This window comes from Rhinopithecus bieti, unplaced genomic scaffold, assembly GCF_001698545.2.
Source record: "Rhinopithecus bieti isolate Rb0 unplaced genomic scaffold, ASM169854v2 scaffold_23276, whole genome shotgun sequence".
NCBI lineage: Eukaryota > Metazoa > Chordata > Mammalia > Primates > Cercopithecidae > Rhinopithecus > Rhinopithecus bieti.
Window position 1 is genome coordinate 1,492,529 of NW_016810868.1, and position 23,352 is coordinate 1,515,880.

Sequence of the window (23,352 nt, forward strand, 5' to 3'; positions counted from 1 at the left end):
GAGACTCCATCTCCAAAAAAGAAAAAAAAAAAAAAAAAACTAAAAAATTAGCCAGGCGTGGTGGCACACGCCTGTAATCCCACCTATTCAGGAGGCTGAGGCAGGAAAATTGCCTGAACCCAGGAGGCAGAGGTTGCAGTGAGCCAAGATCACACCACTGTACTCCAGCCTGGGTTACAGAGCAGACACGGTCTCAATAAACATTAAAGAGTGGCAGAGATGTGACCATCTCTTCCAGAATCCCAGGCCAAGGCACAGTCATGGAGAGGTAAGCCCAGGCCCCCAGCCCCCCTCCGATATCTCTGCTCCCTCATGCCGGCGAGCTGCAGAGGCAGGACGTGAGCTAAGTGGGAGCCCCAAACTGCCGTCCAGCCTCGAGAACCCCGAGTGTGGGCCTCTGAACAGCCCATTCACCAGGGTGAGGGCAATTGCTCTGTCCCAGGGCCTCCGGCTCTGCTCCCTCCCTTCCCTGGGCACAGGGAAGCTGCCATTGCCACAACTCAATCCTGTCAGTGGGGAGGAGAAGAAGGAAGAAGGGAAGGAGCCGGGAGAATGGGGAGAGGGGCCACTTGGGGTCCCACGGGCAGAGAGAGAGGGACAGCAGGCAAGGTTAGACGCACACACACCACCCGCACCAGTGCACCTCCCTCCACGGCGTGCCAGCTGGTGGGTCAGAGTTGCTTGAGGTTCTGTGGGTGCCAGCCGCCACCCTCTGCAGAGCCAGTGCGGTCTATGACGCCCTCTCATCACACACAGCCCTGTGGGTTAGGTCCACTCCATGGCCCTGGAGTGAGCCTCAGAGACACCATAGCCTCAGCTGCTTCCTGAACACCAGCATTTCCCTGACCCCCATTTCAGAGGCGGCAGCACGGCCAGGGTTCTTTCTGGAGGAAAATGAGAACAAGTATCCAGAGGAGGCTGGATGTGGTGGCTCACGCCTGTAATCCCAGCACTTTGGGAGGAAGGCACAGGTAGGTGGATCACCTGAGGTCAGGAATTCGAGACCAGCCTGGCCAACATAGTGAAACCTCCTCTTTACTAAAAATACAAAAATTAGCCAGGTGTGGTGGTGCGTGCCTGTAATCCCAGCTACTTGGGAGCCTGAGGCAGGAGAATCCCTTGAACCGGGGAGATGGAGGCTATAGTGAGCCAAGATCGCGTGATACTACACTCCAGCCTGGGTGACAGAGCAAGACTCAGCCTCAAAAAAAAAAAAAAAAAAAAAAAATCCGGGGGAGCCCACAGGTGTGTCTGCTACCAACGAACCCCTAGGTGAGCCCACAGCCCATGGACATCCTTGCTCGTTGGCAGCAGAGACAGCTGCGGCCAGGCCGATGGGGCTGGCCAGCGTTCCTGGACACCCCCGACCTCCCGAGGGCCCTGTGCAGTTCTGTCCTGGAGTTACAATGGTCACTCCGCTGGGCCTTCGAGGTCCAGGTTGGGGATGAAAAAGTAGCAGGTAGGCCGGGCGCGGTGGCTCAAGCCTGTCATCCCAGCACTTTGGGAGGCCGAGACGGGCGGATCACGAGGTCAGGAGATCGAGACCATCCTGGCTAACACGGTGAAACCCCGTCTCTACTAAAAAATACAAAAAACTAGCCGGGCGAGGTGGCAGGCGCCTGTAGTCCCAGCTACTCGGGAGGCTGAGGCAGGAGAATGGCGTAAACCCGGGAGGCGGAGCTTGCAGTGAGCTGAGATCGGCCACTGCACTCCAGCCTGGGCGACAGAGCGAGACTCCGTCTCAAAAAAAAAAAAAAAAAAAAAAGCAGGGAGTGGTCTGAGGCTCTTGCCAGAGCCCCACAATTTTGGTCAGAGTTTGCAGTTCCCAAAGGTTCTGGCACGGGCCTGGGCACCTGTGTGGCCCCATGGAAGGTGTTTGAAGACCCAGAGTCACCAGTCTGGGCTGACGGCTTTTCCACTGCACGTGACTGGGTCATCTTTCTTCTTTCTGTTAAGCAAAAGCCCTAACAGTTTCAAAGAACTGGATAGGAAGGGCCGACCTCCAGGTGACGAAAGCAAGGTGGACCGTGGGGTCAGACTGAGTGTGTCTGCAGCCCCTGATCAGGTCTGCACTGTGAACGGCCACCGGCTGCGGGAGGTCCTGACATGCCCCAGTACTGCAAACTGGGGACATCAGAAGCTCATTCTCAGTTCTAAAGGCCTGGACTTGGAAGCCCAGACCTGGGTGTTGCAGGGTTGCGCTCCTCCGAAGGCGCTGAAGGAGGCTCTTTCCTGTCTCTTCCAGCAGCGGGTGGTGCTGGTAGGTCTGGGTGTTCTGGGGCTGGGGCTGTACCTCTCCCATCGCTGTCCCCGCCTTCCTGAGGCCTTGTCTCCTGTGGCCGGCCCTCCTCCTCTCAGTAGTCATTGGATCTAGGACCTTATTTTGTCTTTGGATTTGTTTTTTCGAGATAGGGTCTCACTCTGTTGCTCAGCCTGGCGGGCCGTGGCACAATCATGGCTCACTCCAGCCTCGACCTCCTGGGCTCAAGTGATCCTCCTACCTCAGCCTCCCGAGTAGTTGGGATGAGTGCAGCACGACACCCAGCCAACTTGCTTTTATTTTTTGTAGAGCCAGGGTCTTTCTTTCTTTCTTTTTTTTTTTTTTTTTGAGACAGACTCTCGCTCTGTCATCCAGGCTGGAGTGCAGTGGCGCGATCTCGGCTCACTGCAAACTCCTCCTCCTGGGTTCACGCCATTCTCCTGCCTCAGCCTCCCGAGTAGCTGGGACTACAGGCGCCTGCCACCACGCCCAGCTAACTTTTGTATTTTAGTAGAGACAGGGTTTCACCGTGTTAGCCAGGATGGTCTCGATCTCCTGACCTTGTGATCCGCCTGCCTCGGCCTCCCAAAGTGCTGGGATTACAGGCGTGAGCCACCGCGCCCGGCCGAGTCAGGGTCTTTCTATGTTGCCTGGGCTGGTCTCGAACTCCTGGGCTCAAGCTATCCTCCCAGCTTGATTTCCCAAAGTGCTGGGGCTCCAGGTGTGAGGCGCTGCACCCAGACACACTATTCCACACACGGTCTGGGGTTACAGGTTCAGGTGGAATGACATTTTGGGGACACTGTTCAGCCCTGCACAGTCAGCTTCCCCTGATCTGCCCCTGCCAGGGTCAGACCTGCCCAGCACTCTCCCTTCCCCATGGGGCCTGATCCCTGCTCATGGCCAAAACGTCCTGGGGTGCCTGGCTTCACACACTCTGCAGCCCCAGGAGCACTTGCCAGCAGCCCTGCGGGGCTCCACTGGGTACTCTGACTTGTACTCACCCCTTCCACCTCCGTCACGTGACCAGGGGCGGGGGCATGACACCTCCAACTTCCCACTCCCACACCCACTGCCCACTTCACCGCCCACTTTATTTGGACTTCGTGTAGAGGCCAAGAGCCCCTACATTTTCTCCAGGAATGTCTTCCAGCCTCAGGGCCAGCTTCGTCCAGGCCTCGACCTGAAGATGATCACACGCCTCCTTCAAAGCCCTCCCCATCAGTGCCGATCAACAAAGCAATTCCAGCATGTCCCAACCCTCAGGGGTGTGGTCGGGGGGAGAGCTTGGGGGGGATGCAAACCCTTGGTAATGACCTTGGTGTGAACCTGTGTTCACACCAAGGCAGCAAAAGCAGGGAGGGGAAGGCGTCCACGTTTAGTTGATTTGTTGTTTTATCCAGAATGGTGATCTGTGAAGTCTGGAAGAAATTCTGAGGCGTCACAGAGAGTGTGGGTGCTCTGGAACTGCAGGCTGTCTGTTGCTGTCACTTTTGTTGGTAGTTTTTTTTTTTTTTTTTGAGACAGAGTCTCACTGTTGCCCAGGCTGGATTGGAGTGCAGTGGCACAATCTCCGCTCACTGCAACCTCTGCCTCCCAGGTTCAAGTGATTCTCCTGCCTCAGCCTTCCGCATAGCTGGGATTACAGGCACGTGCCACCACGCCCGGCTGATTTTGCATTTTTAGTAGAGACGGGGTTTCCCCATGTTGGCCAGGCTGGTCTTGAACTCCTGACCTCAGGTGATCCACCTGCCTCGGCCTCCCAAAGTGCTGGAATTACAGGCGTGAGTCACTGCACCAGACCTGTTTTGTTGGGTTTAAATTTTTCTTTTTAAAATTTTTTTGAGATGATGTCTCACTCTGTCACCCAGGCCAGAGTGCAGTGGCACAACCTCAGCTCACTGCAACCTCCACCTCCCGGGTTCAAGCGATTCTCCCACCTCAGCCTCCCGCGTACCTGGGATTATAGGCACCCGCTATCATGCCTGGCTAATTTTTGTATTTTTGTAAAGATGGGGTTTCACCATATTGGCCAGGCTGGTCTTGAATTCCTGATCTCAGGTGATCCACCCACCTCGGCCTCTCAAAGTGCTGGGGTTACAGGTGTGAGCCACCGCGCCTGGTGGGCTTCTATTCTGTTCTGAGTGGTAAGTGCTGTGGTTTGAATGTGTCCTCTCCAAAATTCAGATGTTGCCAGTGTGGACGTATCAAGAAGTGGGGCCTTTGAAGAGGCGATTAGGCCATGAGGTCTCCTCCTGCGTGAATGGGATGAAGGCCCTTCTGAAGCAGCGTCCAGCCTCCTGCTAGGCTGCTCTGATGCTACGGGACAGGGCAAGAAGGCCCTTACCAGACGCCAGACACTTGCCTTGTTCCCAGACCTCCCAGCCTCCAGAACTGTTCTGTTCTTTATACTTTACCCAGTCCCAGGTATTTTGTTATAGCAGCACAAATAAACTAAGGCAGTAAATAAATAATGTCCTTAATTTTTTTATTGCAGCAAAACATACAAACACAAAATTCACCATTTTTTTTTTTTTTAAGACAGGTTCTCTCTCTGTTACCCAGGCTGGAGTGGAGTGCAGTAGCACAATCACAGGTCACTGCAGCCTCAAACTCCTGGGCTCAAGGAATCCTCCCACCTCAGCCACCTGAGTAGGTAGGATTACAGACTATGCCTGGCTAATTTTGTCCGGCTAATTTTCACCATGTTGCCCAGGCTGGTCTGGAACTCCTGGCCTCAAGCAATCTGCCCACCTTGACCTCTCAAAGGATTGGGATTACAGGTGTGAGCCACCACACCCGGCCTGGCCCTAATTTTTTTTTTTTTTTTTTTTTTTTTTGAGACAGAGTCTCCCTCTGTTCCCCAGGCTGGAGTGCAATGGCTCGATCTCGGCTCACCACAACTTCTGCCTCCCGGGTTCAAGTGATTCTCCTGCCTTAGCTCCCAAGTAGCTGGGATTACAGGCATGCACCACCACGCCCAGCTAATTTTGTAATTTTAGTAGAGATGGGGTTTCTCCATGTTGGTCAGGATGGTCTCAAACTCCTGACCTCATGTGATCCGCCCACCTCGGCCACCCAAAGAGCTGAGATTACAGACATGAGCCACTGCGCCTGGCCTGCCCTAACCATTTTTAAGCGCACACTCCAGTGGTATTAAGTACATTCACATTGTTGTGCAGCCATCACCACCATCATCTTCTCCAGGGAGTTTTTTTCTTTTCTCTTTTTTTTTTTTTGAGACCGAGTCTTGCTCTGTCACCCAGGCTGGAGTGCAGTGGCTCGATCCCGGCTCACTGCAAACTCCACCTCCCGGGTTCACGCCATTCTCCCATCTCAGCCTCCCGATTAGCTGGGATTACAGGCATGCGCCACCACGCCCGGCTAATTTTTGTATTTTTAGTAGAGACGGGGTTTCACCATGTTGGCCAGGCTGGTCACGAACTCCTGACCTCAGGTGATCTGCCCGCCTCAGCCTCCCAAAGTGTTGGCCTTATAGGCGTGAGCCACCACACCCAGCCCGGGCTGACCCTCTGCACAGAAGTGCCATCTACCTACCGTCTGACTTCTGTCATGTGACCCAGGGCAGGAGATGCGACATCTCCACCTTCTAAGTACCCCACTTCACGGGGCAGCTCCTGCTGGGGTTCAGGTCCTCTCCTGGGGGTCAGCAGGTCGTGGCCTGCTCTGGGGCTATGCATACCGGTTTCAGTAAGTGCTCGGTAGATCTGCCCCCCAGCACAGAGCAAGTGCTGGGTCAGGGTGCAGGGGACTCAGTATCTCTGGAGGAGATGTCTCTTGCCCTTTCTTCACAGCTAGAGCTTTCACTAGCTACAGAGCTACAGCCAACTCCTGCACCAGCTCAGAAGGTAGAGCCAGCTCCAGCTACAACTCTGGTGCTAGTTCCAGGATCAGAGCCAGCTCCAGCAGCACACCCAGAGATAGGGACAGCTCTAGCCACCTCTGCGCCGGCTCCAGTACAGCTCCACCATCCGCCCTCCAGCCAGGACCAGCTCCAAAACCATTTGCATGGCCTCAAGCCAGCGACAGGTTCAGAGGAAGGGCCAGCTGCAGCACCACCTCCAGAGCCAGAGCTGGCACCAGACATAAAGCCATGGCTGATTCCACAACCAGAACCAGAATTAGAGGCCCCTCCAGAGCTACAGCCATCTCAGACCTGCACCAGCTCCTGCACCAGCCTCAGCACGAGAGCCAGAGTTCCTGCCAGTTCTAGAGCGAAATCCAATCAAGAACCAGCTCTAGCACCATATCCAGAGCTAGGACCAGCTCTGACACTCTTCCCAGTGCAAAGACTAGCAACAGCAACACATCTAGAGGCAGTTCCAGAACGTCAGTCCTGGGGCAGAGCCAGTTTGTCTCCAACACCCATGTCAGTGCTAGGACACAGCCTGCACCATCTCTGGAGTTGGAGCCTGCTCTGGGGCCAGCTCCAGCCCCAACACCAGGTGGGGCCACACAGGGAGGAGCATCAGACCACACAGCTGCAGCCCAGTTGCAAGGTGTCCTGGGGTCCCGGGCTGGGGCTTTTCTTAGGAGCCCTGAGGTGTTTTCTGGCTTTGCAAAGGCAATGAAAATTTGAGTTGAATTTATCACCAGCTCCTGCCCCCTCTAAGCCAGCACCCGAGCTGCAGCCAGCTCCTATGCCAGCTCCTGCACCCTGGCCTTCCTGGCCTTTGCCTGTGGCTGCAGAGAGCAGGCTGAGCGAGAAGCCTCATCTTCTGGTGTCCCCTCCAGGCTTAAGGCCAGAGCGGTCTGCGCTGAGCAATGCAGAGGCTGCCCAGCCCCAGGACAGCAGAGCGGCCTTCCTCCCGGCCCCTGCGGCTCTGGCCTGTCATCCCCTGCTCTGGAGTTCGCGTCCTGGTCCGAGTCCCGGCACCACCGTTCGCAGCCCGGCGACCGCGGCGAGTCGCTTGGTCGCGAGGCCTCGGTGTCCCGCCCTGCGAGGTGACCGAGGTCCCAGGACACAGCGCAGACAGGGCGCTGGGCAGGCCTGGCTGGGGTTACCCCGCCGGCCGGGACCCTCGCCCGCCTCAGCACTCATTAGGCGCCTGGTGTGTACCCGCGCCCATGGCCGACACCGGTAGGCGCCCTGGTGGGGAACGGACGGGGTGCGTCGTGGGAGTCCCACGCTGCCCCGGGCGGGCGCTGCTCGGCAGTCATGGGAGCCGGGGATGGCTGGGACCACCGGGACCCACGGGCTCGTGGAACGTCCTCTTGACCCGGCCTGGGAATCCTCCGCGAAAACGGGGAGCCGCGAGTGTCTGCTGCGTGCCCGGCACCCGGCGGGTCGGCGACGGCCCGGCCCCGGCTGCTGGCCCCGTGGGGCGTCGCGGTGCAGGCGCTTCCGCAGCTCTGCGTGGCGAACCCCACGCGCACCCCAACCGCCAGCCACGGAGCCAGCGCCCACCGGGCTGGCCGCGGGGGAGCCGGCACGCGCGGGCGACCGCTGCGCTTGGGCGGGGAGGATTGACTCCTGTGGGCCGCCGTCCGCGCTATAAAAGCTGCGGCGCGTCCTCTCTCGTCCTCTGCGTGCGCCGGCGGCTGCCATGGTGGGTCGGGTGATTGTATTCTCCTGCCGCCCCTTTCCCGAGCGCCTGCGCGGGCCACGCCCTGCATTCTTGCTCCCGCGGGCGCTGCGCGGCCTAAGGGACTCGGCTGCCGGCCTCCGGGTGCGGGGTGGGGGCGGGCTCTGACCTGGGACGTCCTGGCCGCGTAAGCCGCGGAATGGGGTCCTGGCCCCGGAGGAGGCGCCGCTGCTGTGTTCCTTGGTGGCGAGGGCGCTGCCCGGCCCTGCGCGGTTTCCAGCCAGGAAGCTTCGAGAATCCTGGTGAGAGTTCGGTGCGCGAATTCGGATCTTAGAGAAAAGCATCCCGTTCACCCACGACCCTTCCGCTCCTGCTGCTGCTTCCCGAGTTGCTGAGGCTGTGGGAAGATGTTTGTCGGCATCTTTGAAAAATGGATTTCTTAGGCAGTGTCCACGCGTCCGATGGTTTCCGTGTCACTGTGGCTGCTCAGCGGGAGGCTGTTCTGGCCGAAGGAGGACTGCTCAGTTGTCTGGCGGGCATTCCGCCTCGTGGTCCTGGTCCCTTGGTACCTGCAGGGGATCAGCAGCCCGCGTTTCGTGGCACTGTGTTGTAACTCCAGCTTCCTCTCCCGCGAATTAACCAGAGAGTAAGGGGAGAGAGGAACATGGGTCGGATTTTTCTAGAATGGCCCTTGTGACAGTGAACTTTCTGGTGGCAGGGATCATTTTTGATCCGCCCTCCTGGAGACCAGGAACGCGGCCTTTTTTTTTTTTTTTTTGATACAGAGTCTCGCTCTGTAGCCCAGGCTGGAGTGCAGTGTCGCGATCTCAACTCACTGCCATGTCTGCCTCCTGGGTTTAAGCGATTTTCCTGTTTCAGCCTCCCGAGTAGCTGGGATTACAGGCGCCCGCCACAAGGCCAGCTAACTTTTTTTTTTTTTTTGTATTTTTAGTAGAGACGGGATCTCACCATGTTGGCCAGGCTGGTTTTGAACTCCTGACCTCAAGTGATCCGCCCGCCTCGGCCTCCCAAAAAATGCAGTGTTAGTGTGATGCCCTTCTGTGGTGTTTGCAAGATTTATACAAAATTGGGGTTTCTTTTTTCTCTAGGACCGGTGCTCACTGGAAACGGCATGTGCTTGGGGTGTTGGGTAAGTTGGTACATTGGAGCTGGAACAGGGTCAGTCCTCCAGCGTAACTAAGCCCTGCTGTGCGACATCTTCAGTGACTGGAGGGACCAGTCGGTCTTGTGTTCACATTGTGGCTAGAAGCTGTCTCTCCAGGGGAATAAAAACGGATTATTTCATCTTCTACAGGACGCTGCCCCTAGAGGCGTTGCAGCTGTGGCTGCCATGTCACATCTGTGTCATTAGGTGGCAGAGATTAGAGAGGCTATGTCTACGCTCAGCGTTCTGCCCCGTGAACGTTTGAATGTTTGATAGTCTGACACTCCTATTATATGGACAGGCATCTATTTTCCTTCGCTGGTATCAGAGAGAGGGCAGGCCTTGTGAGTGGGCTTTCTAACCCTTGCTCTGGGCTAGGCTGGCCGCTAGGGGTCTGAAGGGATAGTGGGAAGGTAGAGGTTGCCTTCAGGAGTGAGTTTTAAGAACCTGTGAGAGGATCGGTCAGGTCTGGCATGCGTTGGGTCATGCCATACACCGTGTCAGGATCACGCAGGACAGGACTGGGGAAGGGTTTGCTGGTGTCTCAGTTAATAGCAGCAACGGCAGCCACTTGATTGTGTTCTTGATGCTTTGCCAAGCATTCTTGTTATTTAACACAGGAAGGAGGTGACTTTGCCTGTGATGGACTTCCAGTGTGAGCACTGGCCAGGGTGACCAGGCTGACCTGCACCAGCCCTGATCAAGGTAAGAAGTGAGGCGGAAGCTTGCCCACCATCCCTGCCTGTCCTTGCTGCTGGGTGGGTGTGAGCGGCTGCCCTGCAGATGCTGTCCTGGACCTGTCGGCACCAGACAGTTGCTCTGCTATGCCTGTGACCTCGGGGCAAAGAGGAAGTGGCGATTTCTACACTCAATGCCCGGGAACCAGTGGGCACTGAGAATGGTTTATGGCCTGACATGACGTGACTTTTAGCCAAAATCAGGCAGCGTTTGGGTTTTGCTTTGGAAAACACCTTACCTGCTTTGCTCCATGAGGGAGGGGTAGCAACATTGCTGAGAATCCTGAGGTGTAGATATGTATAAATGAGGTGCGTGTGTATCTGAAGCTCCGGGCACTCATGGGGTTACCAGGAGTGTGTGTCTCACTCCCAGGCCTTGTTCTGGAAATGATTCTGCGGGTCTGTCTGGGAGGCCTTGGGCAAGTTTGACTAAGAGCAGTTGAGCTGGGATAAACAGGCTATTTGGAAACGGGAATCCTCTCCTCAGAATGGGTAGGAATGGGGGTACAGAGGCCAAAGACACGGCCGCACGTCCTGCAATGCCTGGGACGCCCCACAGTGAAGAGTGATGTGGCTCTTTTTTTTTTTTTTTTTTTTTTTTTTTTTGAGGGGAGTCTCGCTCTGTCGCCCAGGCTGGAGTGCAGTGGCCGGATCTCAGCTCACTGCAACCTCTGCCTCCCAGGTTTATGCCATTCTCCTGCCTCAGCCTCCCGAGTATCTGGGACTACAGGCGCCCGCCACCTCGCCCAGCTAGTTTTTTGTATTTTTTAGTAGAGACGGGGTTTCACCGGGTTAGCCAGGATGGTCTCGATCTCCTGACCTTGTGATCCACCCGTCTCGGCCTCCCAAAGTGCTGGGATTACAGGCTTGAGCCACCGCGTCCGGCCTGATGTGGCTCTAAATGTCAGCAGTGCCAGTGTTAAATTTCTAAGAGATCGCATCAAGAAAGATAACTTTAAAATAGTTTCCGGAGGCCGAGTGCGGTGGCTCAGGCCTGTAGTCCCAGCACTTTGGGAAGTCGAGGCAGGTGGATCACCTGAGGTCAGGAGTTTGAGCCTGAAACCCCATCACTACTAAAAATACAAAAATTAGCCAGGTGTGGTCGCGCCAGCCTGTAATCCCAGCTGTTTGGGAGGCTGAGGCAGGAGAATCGCTTGAACCCGGAAGGCAGAGGTTGCAGTGAGCCAAGATCTGCCACTGCACTCCAGCCTGGGCAACAGAGTGGGACTCTGTCGTGGAAAAAAAGAAAGTTTCAGGATTTCATAAATTGGGTTCCCTGAAGGTCATTTGGTGAATCCAGGTTAAAGAACCCTGGTCTGCATCACTGTCCTTGTTCGTTTTTCAGATGCAGAGGCCAGGATGTGGGCCCAGCCCTGTGCAGGAGGCTGGCTGGAATAAAGGTACAGATACAGGCCTTGCTCCCTCTGGGACCACTGGCACTCGGGGTGTTTGCAGCCTCAGAGCCCAGTTTTCCACAAGCCCACCTGCCCCCAGGGCCACAGCTGCATCTCTTGCTCTGCTTTCATTACGGGGATGGGCAGGCTGGCATGGGGGCACCCGCTGCCCCTGCTTGGATAGTGCTGTGTATTCTAGCCAGGGGCCACTGCCAGGACCACGCCTCCATTTTCATAGCGCGATTCTTAAGTTCTGCCATTGTGGTATTCTGGTGGGTATTCGGGTGCTTGTCTGTTTTTGAACTGCCTGGAACCTAAGATCCTGAATTTTTTTTTCCCCTCTAAGGGGGAAAATCTATATGGAAAACGTTTATTTTAAAATACAGGATGAAGTGAATTAAAATATTTAATGCACATTTCTTCAAGGACAATATTTCTGTGTTGGCAAAATTTGAGAATAAATTGGCCTCGAACGGAATGGACTGTGTTGACTCATGTTGGGAGCAGAGCCCGGCCTGAAGAAAGGTGTTGCTGTGGTGGGATCTTCTCCTGGGGGACGGTTGCTGGGTGCCTTGGGCTGCTGGGGAGAGCGCATGGGGCTGGAAAGGAAGTTTCTAGGGAATGAGTTGTACATCTCATGGCTGGATTTTGTAAAATCAGTTTTTAAAAAAACGCGTAAATCTGTTTTGTTACTAGAACACCTTTTTGTTCTGTTGTGTCACGGTCCAGGTTTAGGGGTACTGGTCATTGGCTGTTGCAGAAGCCCCTGTGTTTGGGGAACTGCCCTGGCGGCTTCAGAAGTGTGTGCGGGTTGAAGGGCAGGCAGGGGCTCTGGAACAGACCTCACCTTGTACTAACACCTGAGGGCTGCCTCCCCAGGATTCAGGGGCTCACCCGAGGGCCTGGATCCACAGCGGGCGCAGGGTCCCGTGCACAGCATCGATGGAGCTCAGGGTACTCAGCCCTGGGCATTACATAAAAGCTGTTTATTGACATCACATTCTTCAGAGTAACAAACCCCCTTGGAGGGCCCTCCTGCCAGGATGTCCACCTTTGCTCTGAGCTGGGATCTCATGTCTGTGGTGTTGGAATCCAGAGCCCTAACCTTAGGGCAGTGATTTTGCAACAGTTGCATTTCATACCTTCTGACAGAATTCCTTGAGGGCGCGCTGGACCCTGGCGCCCAGCCAGCTCCAGGAAGGGTGGCCAGGCCCTCGCTGCCCATCAGGAGTACTTGGTGTTGGAGATCTTCTTCCAGAGCAGAGTCTTGAGGTGGCTGAGCACCAGCGAGTGATGGGCCTCCACCTGGCTGGCCAGCCCGCTCAGCGTGGTGCAGGTGCGCAGCTGCGTGCCCAGCTCCTCGCGGAGGTCGGCGGGCGCGCCAGGCAGCAGGTAGCCCCGTAGCAGTGCACACACCTTGGCCAGGTTGGGCTGGATGAGGTCGCCCTTGCACTGCCGCATGAGCCTGTCACACGGGGCCCTGCAGTCGCGCCCGTAGGTGCAGTCAGCGCTGTGCTCGCAGCGGCGGCCCTGCAGGAAGCGGCGCACGGTGGCCTCAGGTGCCACCTGCTGCAGGTCGGCCATCTTGAAGTCGTAGGTGGCTGTGTAGCCCACGTTGGCCAGTGTGGTCTCACACATGTAGAAAGTCCCATAGGAGCCGTGGAAGAGCTCCTCTACGAACTCCAGCAGGCCGATGGCGATCTTGGCCCGCCAAGGCCACGCAGGCCCCAGCCACTGCTGGAGGGCACCCTGCAGGGCAGGCGGCAGCAGCGGGCGCAACAGGGGCGGCAGGGCAGCCGCGTGCCAGGCACCATGGGGCACGCCCTCGGTGAGGTAGAGGTCCCCGCAGTAGCCCAGCAGTCTGGAGGCATGCTCCTTCTCCTGCAGGGACAGCAGCAGCAGGAACTCGTTACGCTGCAGCAGGGCCCACACGGATTTGGCTTCCGCCAGGGACACCCGGTTATCCTTGTTGAAGTCGGCCATGAGCAGGACCTGGCCAACCAGCGCTGGCAGGGAAGGCAGGTCTCCCAGGTTCGCCTGGCGTTTGGGACCAAGAGAAAGGAAAAGCCAGTTGATTGGATGTCTAGGAGCACAACCTGGCTTTGACCTGGGTGGTCTGCCGACCAGACCAGCACTCTGCCAGGTTAGGGGTCCCAGCCCACAGCTACATGGGGGGAGGAGGCAGCCAGCAAGGTGCCCACTCACTCTCCTGGCCTGTGTTGCTGCTGCCAGACAGACCTCCCGTCTCCCAGCAGCCTTGGGTGCACCTGGGGAGCTCGGGGGTGGGCACCTGAGCAGAGAAGCCTCAGAGCCTCCCTGAGGATGAGAATGCCCTCCGCAGAGGGCAGAGGGCATGCGCTGGCTGAAGCCCTAGGAAACGGCCCCTCTCTGCAAGCCCTGGTCTCCACTTGGGGCACCTGCCGTGCTGGACCCATGGCCCTTGACTGCAGGAGCCTCCTCTTGACCTCAGCTGCCAGCCCACCGGTGCCCCCAGCCCTGGAGAGGCTCCTTCCCTAGCAGGCCTCCTGCCCAGGGGCTGGGGGATAGGAGGTCTGCCCGGGGTCCACTTGGGCCCATCTACGCCTTTGTGCTGAGCATGTTGGTGCCAGGGCCGCCTGCTGGGCACATGACCGTGGTGTGGACTCCTGCCCTGCCCCTCAGGAGAGCTACCTGACCTTGAGGAAGCTGAGGGTCATCTCCCGGAATTCCTTGATGGAGGTGCCCCGGGTGGGCTTGTCGAACAGCACCAGCTCCCGCCGGGGGGCCGCATCCGACCGGACCTTGGAGTCGAGGGTCTCCTCGATGCCACACTTGATGGTTACATCCTTATCCCGCCAGAGCCCACTGTACACCTGGACAGGGCCATAGAGGTCCTCCGTGCAGACGTCCCCCTCCCGCTGCACCGGCAATATCAGCCCCAGGCCCACCCGCCCTGCCCATGACCATACCTGTTGGGCCGGAGCTGCTGAGAGGCAGGTCCTCCACTCCACCATATGCAGCTCACACAGGTCCTGGCAGACGGAGCCTGAGATGATCCCCTTGCGGTACTGGTCACACTGAGGAGACAGGTGCAGGGCGTGCTGGGGTGGGGCAGCCACATCCCTGCCCCATTGAGCCCCTCCCCACAGGCCCGAAGCCCAGCTGCACCCGTTCCTCCAGGACCCCTGGGAGGGAGAGGCCACAGGAAGGGCCAGGTGGGCGGGAAGGGGGCATGGAGGGCCAAGCACCCATCACCATGGTCACTCCGTCCCAGCACCCACTGGGCCCCTGTTCTTTGGCCATCTTTTCTCAGACCCCCAAACTGCCAGAGCTGGCGACGGGGCCACCTCCAGCCCACACCCGTCCCCGCGCCACACTGTGGGCCCAGCACCCGCCAGCTGGCAGGGGCCTCCACTTGCTGCAGTTGGAAAGCTGCCAGCCCCTCACAGGCAGTGCCAGGGCCCTGGGCCATGCCATTGCTGGCCGCAGGATGGGGCTGTTGGCTGCAGGGGCAGCCCTGCCAACCCTCTGGTCCGGTCCCGTCCCCACCACCCTGGCTCCTGTAACAGGATGGCTCAGTAAAGGCCACTGCCTGGACATGAGACAAACACCACACCCAGTGTCAAGCCCGGGCCAGGGCCAGAGGCAGGAACCTGGAGGCAGCTATCCCGCCCAGCCGACCCAGCTTTCTGGGCCGTCCAGGTATTGGCCGGTGAACTAGAATTCACCCTAGTCTCTACTATCTACACCACCAGCTGCCACACGCGCGCTCTCTGCCTGACTCTTCATTCCTGCCTCGGGTGACGCTGGGAGGGAGGATGGCCCCCTGACTCATGGTGCCCTCCCTGCCCGGGTCAGTAAGTGAGACATCTCTGAACTTGTTTCCCATCGTGGTGCTGACTGGACGGCGTCTTCCGTCTGAAGGGCCAGGAGCTGCCCCGCCTGGGTAGGGCTTTCCCCAGGACACCAGGAAGAACAGAAGGATGGGCTCTTGGTGCCAGAGGGATGGTCAGGCTGGTAGAACCTGGACAGGAGTCAGGCACGAGCCACAGAGCGTCTGTCAGAGAAGCAGCCCCCAGTCAGAGGTCAAACAGCTGGGTGTCAACCCGTGAAGGGTGCCGCACCCAGCCCCTCTGCTCCCCGTCAGGGCGGGCTGCCAGCCATTCTCCACTGGGCAGTCATGGGGGCTCTCAGGACCGATCCTGGTGCCCAGAGCCACACCTGCATGGCAGCTTCCGGGTGGGTTTCCACTGCTCCCAGGCTTGGGTCTCCTCCTGTCCCAAGGACTTGGCCTCCATCTTCGGCCGGTCCCAGCCTTCCCCAGGCTGAGGCCGGAGCACAGGCCGCGGCCTCACTGTTTGCCCCACGTGCAGCCAGGACAGGGCTCACCGCCAGAGCTGACAGCCTCAAGGGTACCCCTGGTGTGGAGTGGGCAACGGAGCCCCAGCCTTGACCTCCTCTCCCAGCTGCTTGAGGCCAGTGCCCAGGCTCAAGCACTCTGTTGTCAAGAGCTGTTTGTCAAGGCTTAGAAAATGGATCCCTGGGGCCCCACAATGACTCCGGGCCTGTCCTTCCCGGTCCCACAGGCCCCCTCCTCAGCCAGACCCCCAGGGAAACACTGTTAGTGGTAATTAAATCAGGCCTGGGGCTGGCTGCCGCCCCTCCTCAGCCCCCACTCCAGCTCCAGGAGCCTGGCAGCCCCTGAATCCCAGCGCCCCGCGGGAGGTGACAGAACGATGCAGCTGGCCCGCCCCTCTGGGAGTTGGGGGGAGAATTCCTGGATGTACAGCCTCAGTTGCCATGGAGCCTGGCCAAGCAGGCTTGGAGGGAGCCAGGGAAGTGAGCTGTGGAACACCCCGCTCTCCGGGGTGGGAGAGAGGGAGGGTCCCTGCCCCCCCGCTCTGCACACCAAGGATGGGGACAGAAGTGAGATGGGCTGAGGCTGAGGACCCCGCCACATGAGGCATGAAGGCAGTGTCTGTCCCAGCAGCAAGAAAACACCAGCTCTTCATCAAGACAGAAAAGAAAAATGAAGGAAAACCGCACACTTGTCCAACCCTCCACCTTGTAGGCAGGCCCTTCACTACTGGAGTCCACTCCAGTCCCCAGACCAGCCCCCTGCGCCCGGAGCCCCAGACCCCAGGAGGATGCCCTGCTCCTGGCACACAGTGGTGCCGGGGAAGGAGCCTGTGGGCCACGCTGCCCTCTGCCAGGCTGGCGCTGGGGCCGGGACTCGGGGTCCCCCAGGGGTGGGAAGATGGAGCTGCCCCCATGGTCCTGGGTGCCTCCCTGTACCTAGCGGGGTGGGGAGAGGCCTCCTCAGGGTCCCCACCGTACGTCGGTCCCCAGCCAGTCCCCTCACTGCCCAGCCTGTTACCTGTCTGCAGCAGAGCTCAGTGGGATCTCACAGTCCAGTTCTTGGCCTCTCGATGGCCCTGGTGGAACCTGGGACTGGCCCTACACTGCTGCTGCCTCGCTGTGTGAGCTGGGCCAGCCTCTGCGGCTCTCTGAGACATCCAATGCCTCCAAGAGGCGGGGTAGGGAGCCTCCTCTGGAAAGGAGGGGACGTCTCCATGGCCCCTGGGGTGGCTTCAGGAGAGCTGAACTTGGCCTGACCTCTGGGAAGGCTCTCAGCAGCCAGGGAAACCCCCGCTGGGCGAAGGGCCAGGGCACCCTGGGAAACTGACACTGCAGCTTCCTGTTGTTTGTGGGGGGGGGGCACCTCCTCCTGCTCCTCAGCGGCCTCTGCGGTTGGCACCCAGTAGGTGCACAGAACCTGCCCGGCCATATGAATCCTCTGCTCACTCCCACCCACCCCTGTCCACAACACCCTGGCCCAAAGGTCCAGCCTCTCCACCTCCCCACAACACCCCGGCCCGGAGGTCCGGCCCCTCCACCTCCTCCGTCCTTCTAGGAGCTCCAGGGGTGCATCTGCTCGGGGCACAGCCCTCCCCACTCATGGCCCCAGGACGAGCCCAATGTGCCACCCTCCTGCCCTGCTGAGCTCAGAGGCGCCCTGGACTTCAAGGGTGAGCAAGGCCTGGTGCCAGAAGCCTGGAGACCTCCCCTGGGGTGGCATGGGTTCCAAACAAATCCTGGGCACAGAAGCTCTCCTAGCTCCAGACCCCATACCCCACTCCTCCACTGCCACCTGGGGCCTTTCCACATGGCCCTTGTCAGAAATGGCTCTGTGGGGAACGGGCCTGCCCACGCCCAGTCAGGCAGCTTCACCACCCAGCTGCCAGGAGAGGCGCCCTCCCCATCTGTCAGAGGAGACACCGAACTTGGGGTCTCCCTGCACCCAATCCCCCTGTGACAACCCACAGTGGCCGCTGCTACAGGCCAGATCCACCTATGCCCTGGCCTGACCCCAAGTGGAGTGGAGGCATCGGAACCCTGGTCATGAGGCAGGCTGGGGTCAAAATTCGGTGGGGGACTTGCCCAGTTCTGGGCGAGTCTAGGGTTTGCCAGGAAGACAGAGCTGGGATGACCTCCCCCCCAGCTAGTCACAGGGTGTGCAGAGGAGCAGGGGGTCACCTTGGTGTGCACTCATGTGGACACGCTTGCTCCCAGACACACACATGCTCACATACGCCAGGGGACTTAGCCCTGTCTCCCTGAGGTGGAAGCTGTGGAGGACGCTGCCACCTGCCTCGGGGAATCACTGGTCCCAGGGGAGCTAGCAAGGCCACTAAGGCCAGCACACGGGAGTCTCCATCCTGGGCCACTGAGGATATCACGTGGGGGCCTCCATCCCGGCCAATGACGACACCACATGGGGTCTCTATCCCGGCCAGTGAGGCCAACTGCCCACCCCAGGCTTCCTGCTAAACATCCTCCCTCCCAAACATTTCTGGAGTCTGCCCTGCCCCCAGCCCCCAGCCTCTCTCTCTCTCCTGAGCCCCTGCAGCCACCCCCACGTCTCCCCTGTCCTCCCCTGGACCCCCATCCTCCACACCCAGTCTAAGGCAGCTTTGCAGATTCCACCTAGAAACCCACATGCCTTGTGAGCCCTGGATCTGGGGAGGACGGTGTCTCCAGGGCCTGGTGCCCCAGTGTCTAGGGCAGCAAAGGGGCACAGCCCAGTCCCCAGCCCACACACGCAACACTTACAATGACCACCTGGCAGACGTGGCCACGACAGCGCTCCGAGTAGGACGAGTAGTGCTCGTATACCAGCCAGCTGCCCGCAAAGATGCCTAGCCATGCCAGGAAGATGCACCGGACCCTGAGGCCCGGGAGCCGACCCTGTAGGGGAAGGGGCTACATGAGGAGGTGCCCTCAGGGGCACCCACACTTGGGGTGTGCTCAACCTCACTTCCCACGGGAAGGGCCTCTGGATCCACCCCAGCCTTCCCCTGCCATCTCCTTGGCCCACTGGTGTCCCGATCTTCTAGAATCACCCCAGCTCAGCGATACCCGCTCCTGGCTCTGCCTCTCCTGGGTCACTTAACGGGCTGCAGGGGCTGGAGGTGGGGGCAGGCGCTGCCCAGACTTTCAGTGTTATGGGCAGGTACAAATAAATGTCAAAAGCAGGGGACTACGGGGTGGCCAATTCTTTCCTCTGCTGAATGAAGATTTTTTTTTTCTGAGAGGGAGTCTGACTCTGTACCCCATGCTGGAGTGCAGTGGCGCGATCTCCTCTCACTGCAACCTCTGCCTCCCGGGTTCAAGTGATTCTCCTGCCTCAGCCTCCCGAGTAGCTGGGATTACAGGCATGCACCACTGCACCCGGCTAATTTTTATTTTCAGTAGAGACGGGGTTTCACCATGTTGGCCAGGCTGGTCTTGAACTCCTGACCTCAGGTAATCCACTTGCCTCGGCCTCCCAAAGTGCTGGGATTACAGGTGTGAGCCACCGCGACTGGCCGAATGAAGCTATTTCTTACAAAGCTTTCCTATCCTGACCTCATTTCATAACATCATCACCTCCGCACAAGGTGAGCGCGCCCACCGCGCGTGACACTGCCCCTATTTTTCCCACTGTAATGGAGATTGGTAGGAAGTTCCGGCCGGACCAGGCCTGCAAAGGGAACCAGGTTTGGAGAACGGGACCCCAGGAGCCCAACGCAGCCACATCCTGGAAGCCTTTAAGAGACGCAGGTGGGCCAGGCGTGGTGGCTCACCCTGTAAACCCAGCACTCTGGGAGGTTGAGGTGGGCGGATTGCTTGAGCCCAGGAGTTTGAGACCATCCTGGGCAACATAGTGAAACCCTGCCTCTACAAAAATACAAACATTAGCTAGGTGCAGTGGCTCACCCTGTCTGTAATCCAGCTTTTTGGGAGGCTGAGGTGGGTGGCTTGCTTGAGCTCAGCAGTTCGAGACCAGCCTGGGCAACACGGCAAAACCCCATCTCTACTAAAAATACAGAAATTAGCCGGGCGTGGTGACTCACGCCTGTAGTCCCAGCTACTTGGGAGGCTGAGGCTGGAGGATTGACTGAACCTGGGAGGTTGAAGCTGCAGTGAGCTGTGACCGCACACTACACTCCAGCCTGGGTGACAAAGCGAGACACTGCCCCCCCCCCCAAAAAAAAAGACGCAGACTCAGACACTGATGTTCACAACAGCCCAGTGGTGGGCAGTCCTTGAGTTCACAGCCAGGGGATGGAAGAGCAGCTATGTCTATCCTATCCACACTGCGGAGTGACTGCGCTCTGAGAAAGAAGGACATCCTGACTTTCACCCAGCAGGGAGGAATACCAGGACAAGCGGCTCAGTGAAACGAGCCCCTCACCAAAGCACGAATCCTGCAGGACCCACTTACACGAGGTCCCCAGAGTCGCCAAAACCATAGAGACAGGAAGGAGAGTGGAGGGAGCTGCGGGCTGGGACGTGACTGGGAGTGTGTGTTTGATGCGGACAGAGCTTCAGTTTGGGAAATTGGAGAGCTCTGTGGATGGAGGGAGGTGACGGCTGCATAAAGAGAGTCTTTTATTTGGTGCCATTAAACTGTGCACTTAAACAGGGTTAAGATGATACATTTTATGCTATATGTATTTTACCACAGTTAAAAATTAAGGCCAGGCACGGTGGCTCACACCTGTAATCCCAGCACTTTGGGAGGCCGAGGTGGGCAGACAACCTGAGGTCAGGAGTTCGAGACCAGCCTGACCAACATGGAGAAACGCCATCTCTACTAAAAATACAAAATTAGCTAGGCGTGGTGGGGCATGCCTGTAATCCCAGCTACTTGGGAGGCTGAGGCAGGAGAATCGCTTGAACCCAAGAGGCGGAGCTTGCAGTGAGCGGAGATCGCGCCACCGCACCCCAGCCTCGGTGACAGAGCAAGACTCCATCTCAAAAAAAAAAAAAAAAAAAAAAAAAAAAGTAATCATGCAGCCTCTGGCCTCTGCCTAAAACTCTGACCCAGATGTCTGGGAACCAGCTTTTTGGGAGGGCTCCAGGTCACTCTGCCATCCTTAGCCCCTCTGCCTTGGTTTCCCTGCTGGCACCAGGAGGCTCAGGCACGGGCTCTAGAGTGCAGGCTCAGGCTGCTGGGTGATCCATCCCCATCCAGGCCTCCAAGCTGGGCTTCCAAGGGTGACAGCCAGGGACAGCTGCGTGCCGCCTTCCCTCTCCCCAGCCTCCTAGCAAATTTCAGGCCTCTCAGGCACTGTCCAGGAGTGGCCAGCAGAGGGGCCTTGCCCTACACAGGGGCTCAGACATCCCTGACCTGCAGCTGAAGGGTGAAGGGCCCAGGCTTGGGGGTCAGCTTCCCCTCAGAGAGGCCCCACCGCTGGCTCCAAGCACTCCTGTGGCCTCCTGTCCACCTGCGGCCAGGGAGAGGCTACGCACTGGTCACATCCTCCTCCTGGCAGCGCCTGGCCACACACCCACCTGCCCAAGTCAGAGCCCCTGTCAGAGGTCGTGGTCAGCAGCCCTGCTCAGGCCGTGAGCAGGGGACTCCTCCCTGAAATGGGGTCACCAGCTCCTCAACGAGGACAAGGCACAGTCCAGGCAACTGAGGTCATTTTTCTGGTTCTTTCAGGAGGGGTGGGCCCTGGCCTCCTGCTTCCCTGGCATCCACTCACTGATGGCTGCCCCAGGCAGGGCTACAGAGGGAGGACCCCCAGCAGCTGGGGAAGGGCCCAGAGCTCCAGTAGCAGTGGGGTCCTGGGGGGCCTGGAGCAGAGGGCATGGCTCCGGTGGGGGGAGCCCTCCAGGCCCAGGTTGGTCTCGACCCCTCAGACCACTTGTCCTGGGCACTGAATCTGTTTCCGGCAGACTTGCTCAAGATGAAAAACAGGAAAGCAGAGAAACAATGGGGGGTGGGTGTTGTTCTGGCAGGATAAGGTCGGACAGCTCCGTCTGGGGTGAACGATCCCGAAGCAGGGCCAGGCAGGGAGGCCCAGCATGGGCGGAGCCTCGGAGGACAGCCAGGAGGAGGGAGGCTGCAGCTGGTGCTGGGCCCAGGGCTGACCCCAGCTGGGGACAGTGACACCAAGCTAGGGACTTACCCAGTTCTGCTCCCCAGAGCCCTGCCTGGGCTTGGGCCAGGGCCTCTTTCCGCCTGGCCAGCTCTGGTTCATCCACCAGGTCTTTTGTTGTTGTTCTCTTGAGACAAGGTCTTGCTGTGTTGCCCAGGCTGGAGTGCAGTGGTCCAGTCACAGCTCACTGCAGCCTCGAACTTCCAGCTTCAAGTGACCCTCCCACCAAGCCTCCCAAGTTCTTGGCATTACAGGCATGAGCCACCTTGCCCAGCTCTCCCCCGGGTCTTGATCTTCCCCAGCTGCCATCCCTGACCCCGCTGTGGGTCCTGGGATCCCAAGCAGCTGCTCTGCAAGGCCCCCATAGTGCTCCCTGGCCCACCCTGGCTCCTGGGCCTGGCACAGAGGGATGGGCAAAGCTTGAGTGTGGAGGTGGCCCCACCATCCAGGACCTGGGCTGGGGCTTTGCAGGGGCAGGTGGGGACCAGCTGCCAGTGTAGCCACTTGGAGGGTGGGGAGGGTCACGCACGGGATGGAACAGCACAGTGGTCCTCAGCCCAGCAGGTTCAGACCATGGGCCGGGAGCCCCACAACACTGACCCAGAAAGGCAGTTCACAAGGCCAGGAAACTGAGGCCACTAGAGGGGCAGGCTGGACTCCGACCAGGGCTCTGGCCCCGAGCCAGCCACCCTGGGAACAGCCAACACCCCTCTCCTGCCATTCCTGGGCGGAGCTCCAAGCATCAGCATCTCTTCTGCAGCCGCTGGTTGAGGCCCTTCCTCCTGGGAGGGGACCACTGTGCACCCCACCTCCCAGCGACTGGGGTGGTCCTCAGCTAAGGGTGGTCCCCTTAGCTCTCACCCTGCCCCAAGGCTGAGCCGGGACCACCACACCCTGAAACCCCAGGTGGGCACAGAGGGTCTCGCTGCAATCTGTGAGTTGCTGGGTTCCATACACTCTTCCCAGAAGGGGAGCTGAAGCCAGCCAGGCCCTGAGCTCAGGCAGGACCCTGGCAGGGTTCCTCCTGCTGACCCGGGACTACCCTGCGGGGACCAGGGAGGTACAGGCAGATCTGACCAGGACTGGCTCCTCTGGCAGATGCCTGGGGTCCTCGAGGGTCTGGGAAGGCATCCCGTCAAGAGGCTGGGCCCTGGATGACTGGAGCCTGATGGGCCTGGCCTGCATCTCCCCAAAGCAGAAGGTGAAAGGGCGCCTGGCAGCCGGAACCCAAGGCAGCCCGGGTCTCCCATGTGGACCCGGCAAAACCCCTGGAGGAGACGGTGACTTGTTCAAGGTCATCCCGGGGTCAGGGCAGGGTCCCTGCGCTATGGCTGGCTGATGGGATGAAGGGGCGGGGGACAGGGAGGTCATGTCCTTGCCAGGGCGTTTCTGTGTGTCCCAAGTTTTCTACTGCAGAATAACACACCTTATTTTTTAATGGAAGAAAAGAGGAAAGGACTTTTGTGTGGTTTCTGGGCCTGGGGGGCAGGGACCGCCTGCAGGGCGGGGCGGGGGGCCTCTAGGCCGCAGCATCCCCCGCCCGACTCTCCTGTCGCCGCCACCGCCCCTCGCCCAGCGTCCCGTCCTTCCCGAGCCACTCGCCCCCTCCCCCCTGCCCAGCCGGGGCTCATGAACCCCTCGTGTCTGAACCCGGGGCCCCGCTCCGCGCTCGGCCCACTCCGGGGCTGGAGCTTGGCCTCCCCGAGCAGGGGCGGCCGGGGGCGGCGGGCGCGCACCGCGCTTACCTGCAGGCCCTTGGAGAAGGGGCAGAAGAGCACCAGGTGCGCCAGGCGCCGCAGCCGCCGCATGGTGGCCCCCGGCCGGGGCTGCGCGGGCCCCGC

At 59.2% G+C, this 23,352-nt stretch overlaps 1 protein-coding gene and 1 long non-coding RNA gene across 5 annotated transcripts; one reads left to right on the top strand and one right to left on the bottom strand.

The window, feature by feature from the left end:
* Window positions 1-7,787: 7,787 nt before the first annotated feature.
* LOC108542915 (uncharacterized) lies at window positions 7,788-11,965 on the top strand. 3 transcript variants are annotated; one of them, XR_001889403.1, is made up of 5 exons: window positions 7,788-8,108; window positions 8,916-8,956; window positions 9,592-9,676; window positions 11,054-11,108; window positions 11,489-11,965. It is a non-coding gene; the product is annotated as an uncharacterized LOC108542915 (long non-coding RNA). The 3 variants fall into 3 exon arrangements; XR_001889402.1 differs by having other exon boundaries at window positions 7,789-8,108; window positions 11,529-11,965; XR_001889401.1 differs by having other exon boundaries at window positions 7,794-8,108; window positions 11,054-11,516.
* Window positions 11,966-12,060: 95 nt separating this feature from the next.
* DIPK1B (divergent protein kinase domain 1B) lies at window positions 12,061-23,346 on the bottom strand. 2 transcript variants are annotated; one of them, XM_017893167.1, is made up of 5 exons: window positions 23,257-23,346; window positions 18,195-18,329; window positions 14,051-14,158; window positions 13,778-13,954; window positions 12,061-13,139 (listed from the first exon to the last, which is right to left on the bottom strand). In XM_017893167.1, exons 1-5 carry the CDS (start codon window positions 23,317-23,319, stop codon window positions 12,327-12,329), a joined length of 1,296 nt encoding a protein of 431 aa, XP_017748656.1. In that variant the 5' UTR covers window positions 23,320-23,346; the 3' UTR covers window positions 12,061-12,326. The 2 variants fall into 2 exon arrangements, with proteins under 2 accessions (XP_017748656.1, XP_017748655.1); XM_017893166.1 differs by lacking the exon at window positions 23,257-23,346 and adding an exon at window positions 21,542-21,696.
* Window positions 23,347-23,352: the final 6 nt, after the last annotated feature.

What these genes read in the sequence shown, in the direction of transcription:
- DIPK1B (XM_017893166.1), bottom strand. Translation starts at nt 21,613, where the DNA reads ATGAACCAGAGCTGGCCAGGCGGAAAGAGGCCCTGGCCCAAGCCCAGG. An exon ending in ACGTCTGCCAGGTGGTCATT is followed by an intron (nt 14,159 to 18,194) that starts GTAAGTGTTGCG and finishes CTGTCTCCTCAG; the next exon opens with TGTGACCAGTACCGCAAGGG. An exon ending in TGACCCTCAGCTTCCTCAAG is followed by an intron (nt 13,140 to 13,777) that starts GTCAGGTAGCTC and finishes CCCAAACGCCAG; the next exon opens with GCGAACCTGGGAGACCTGCC.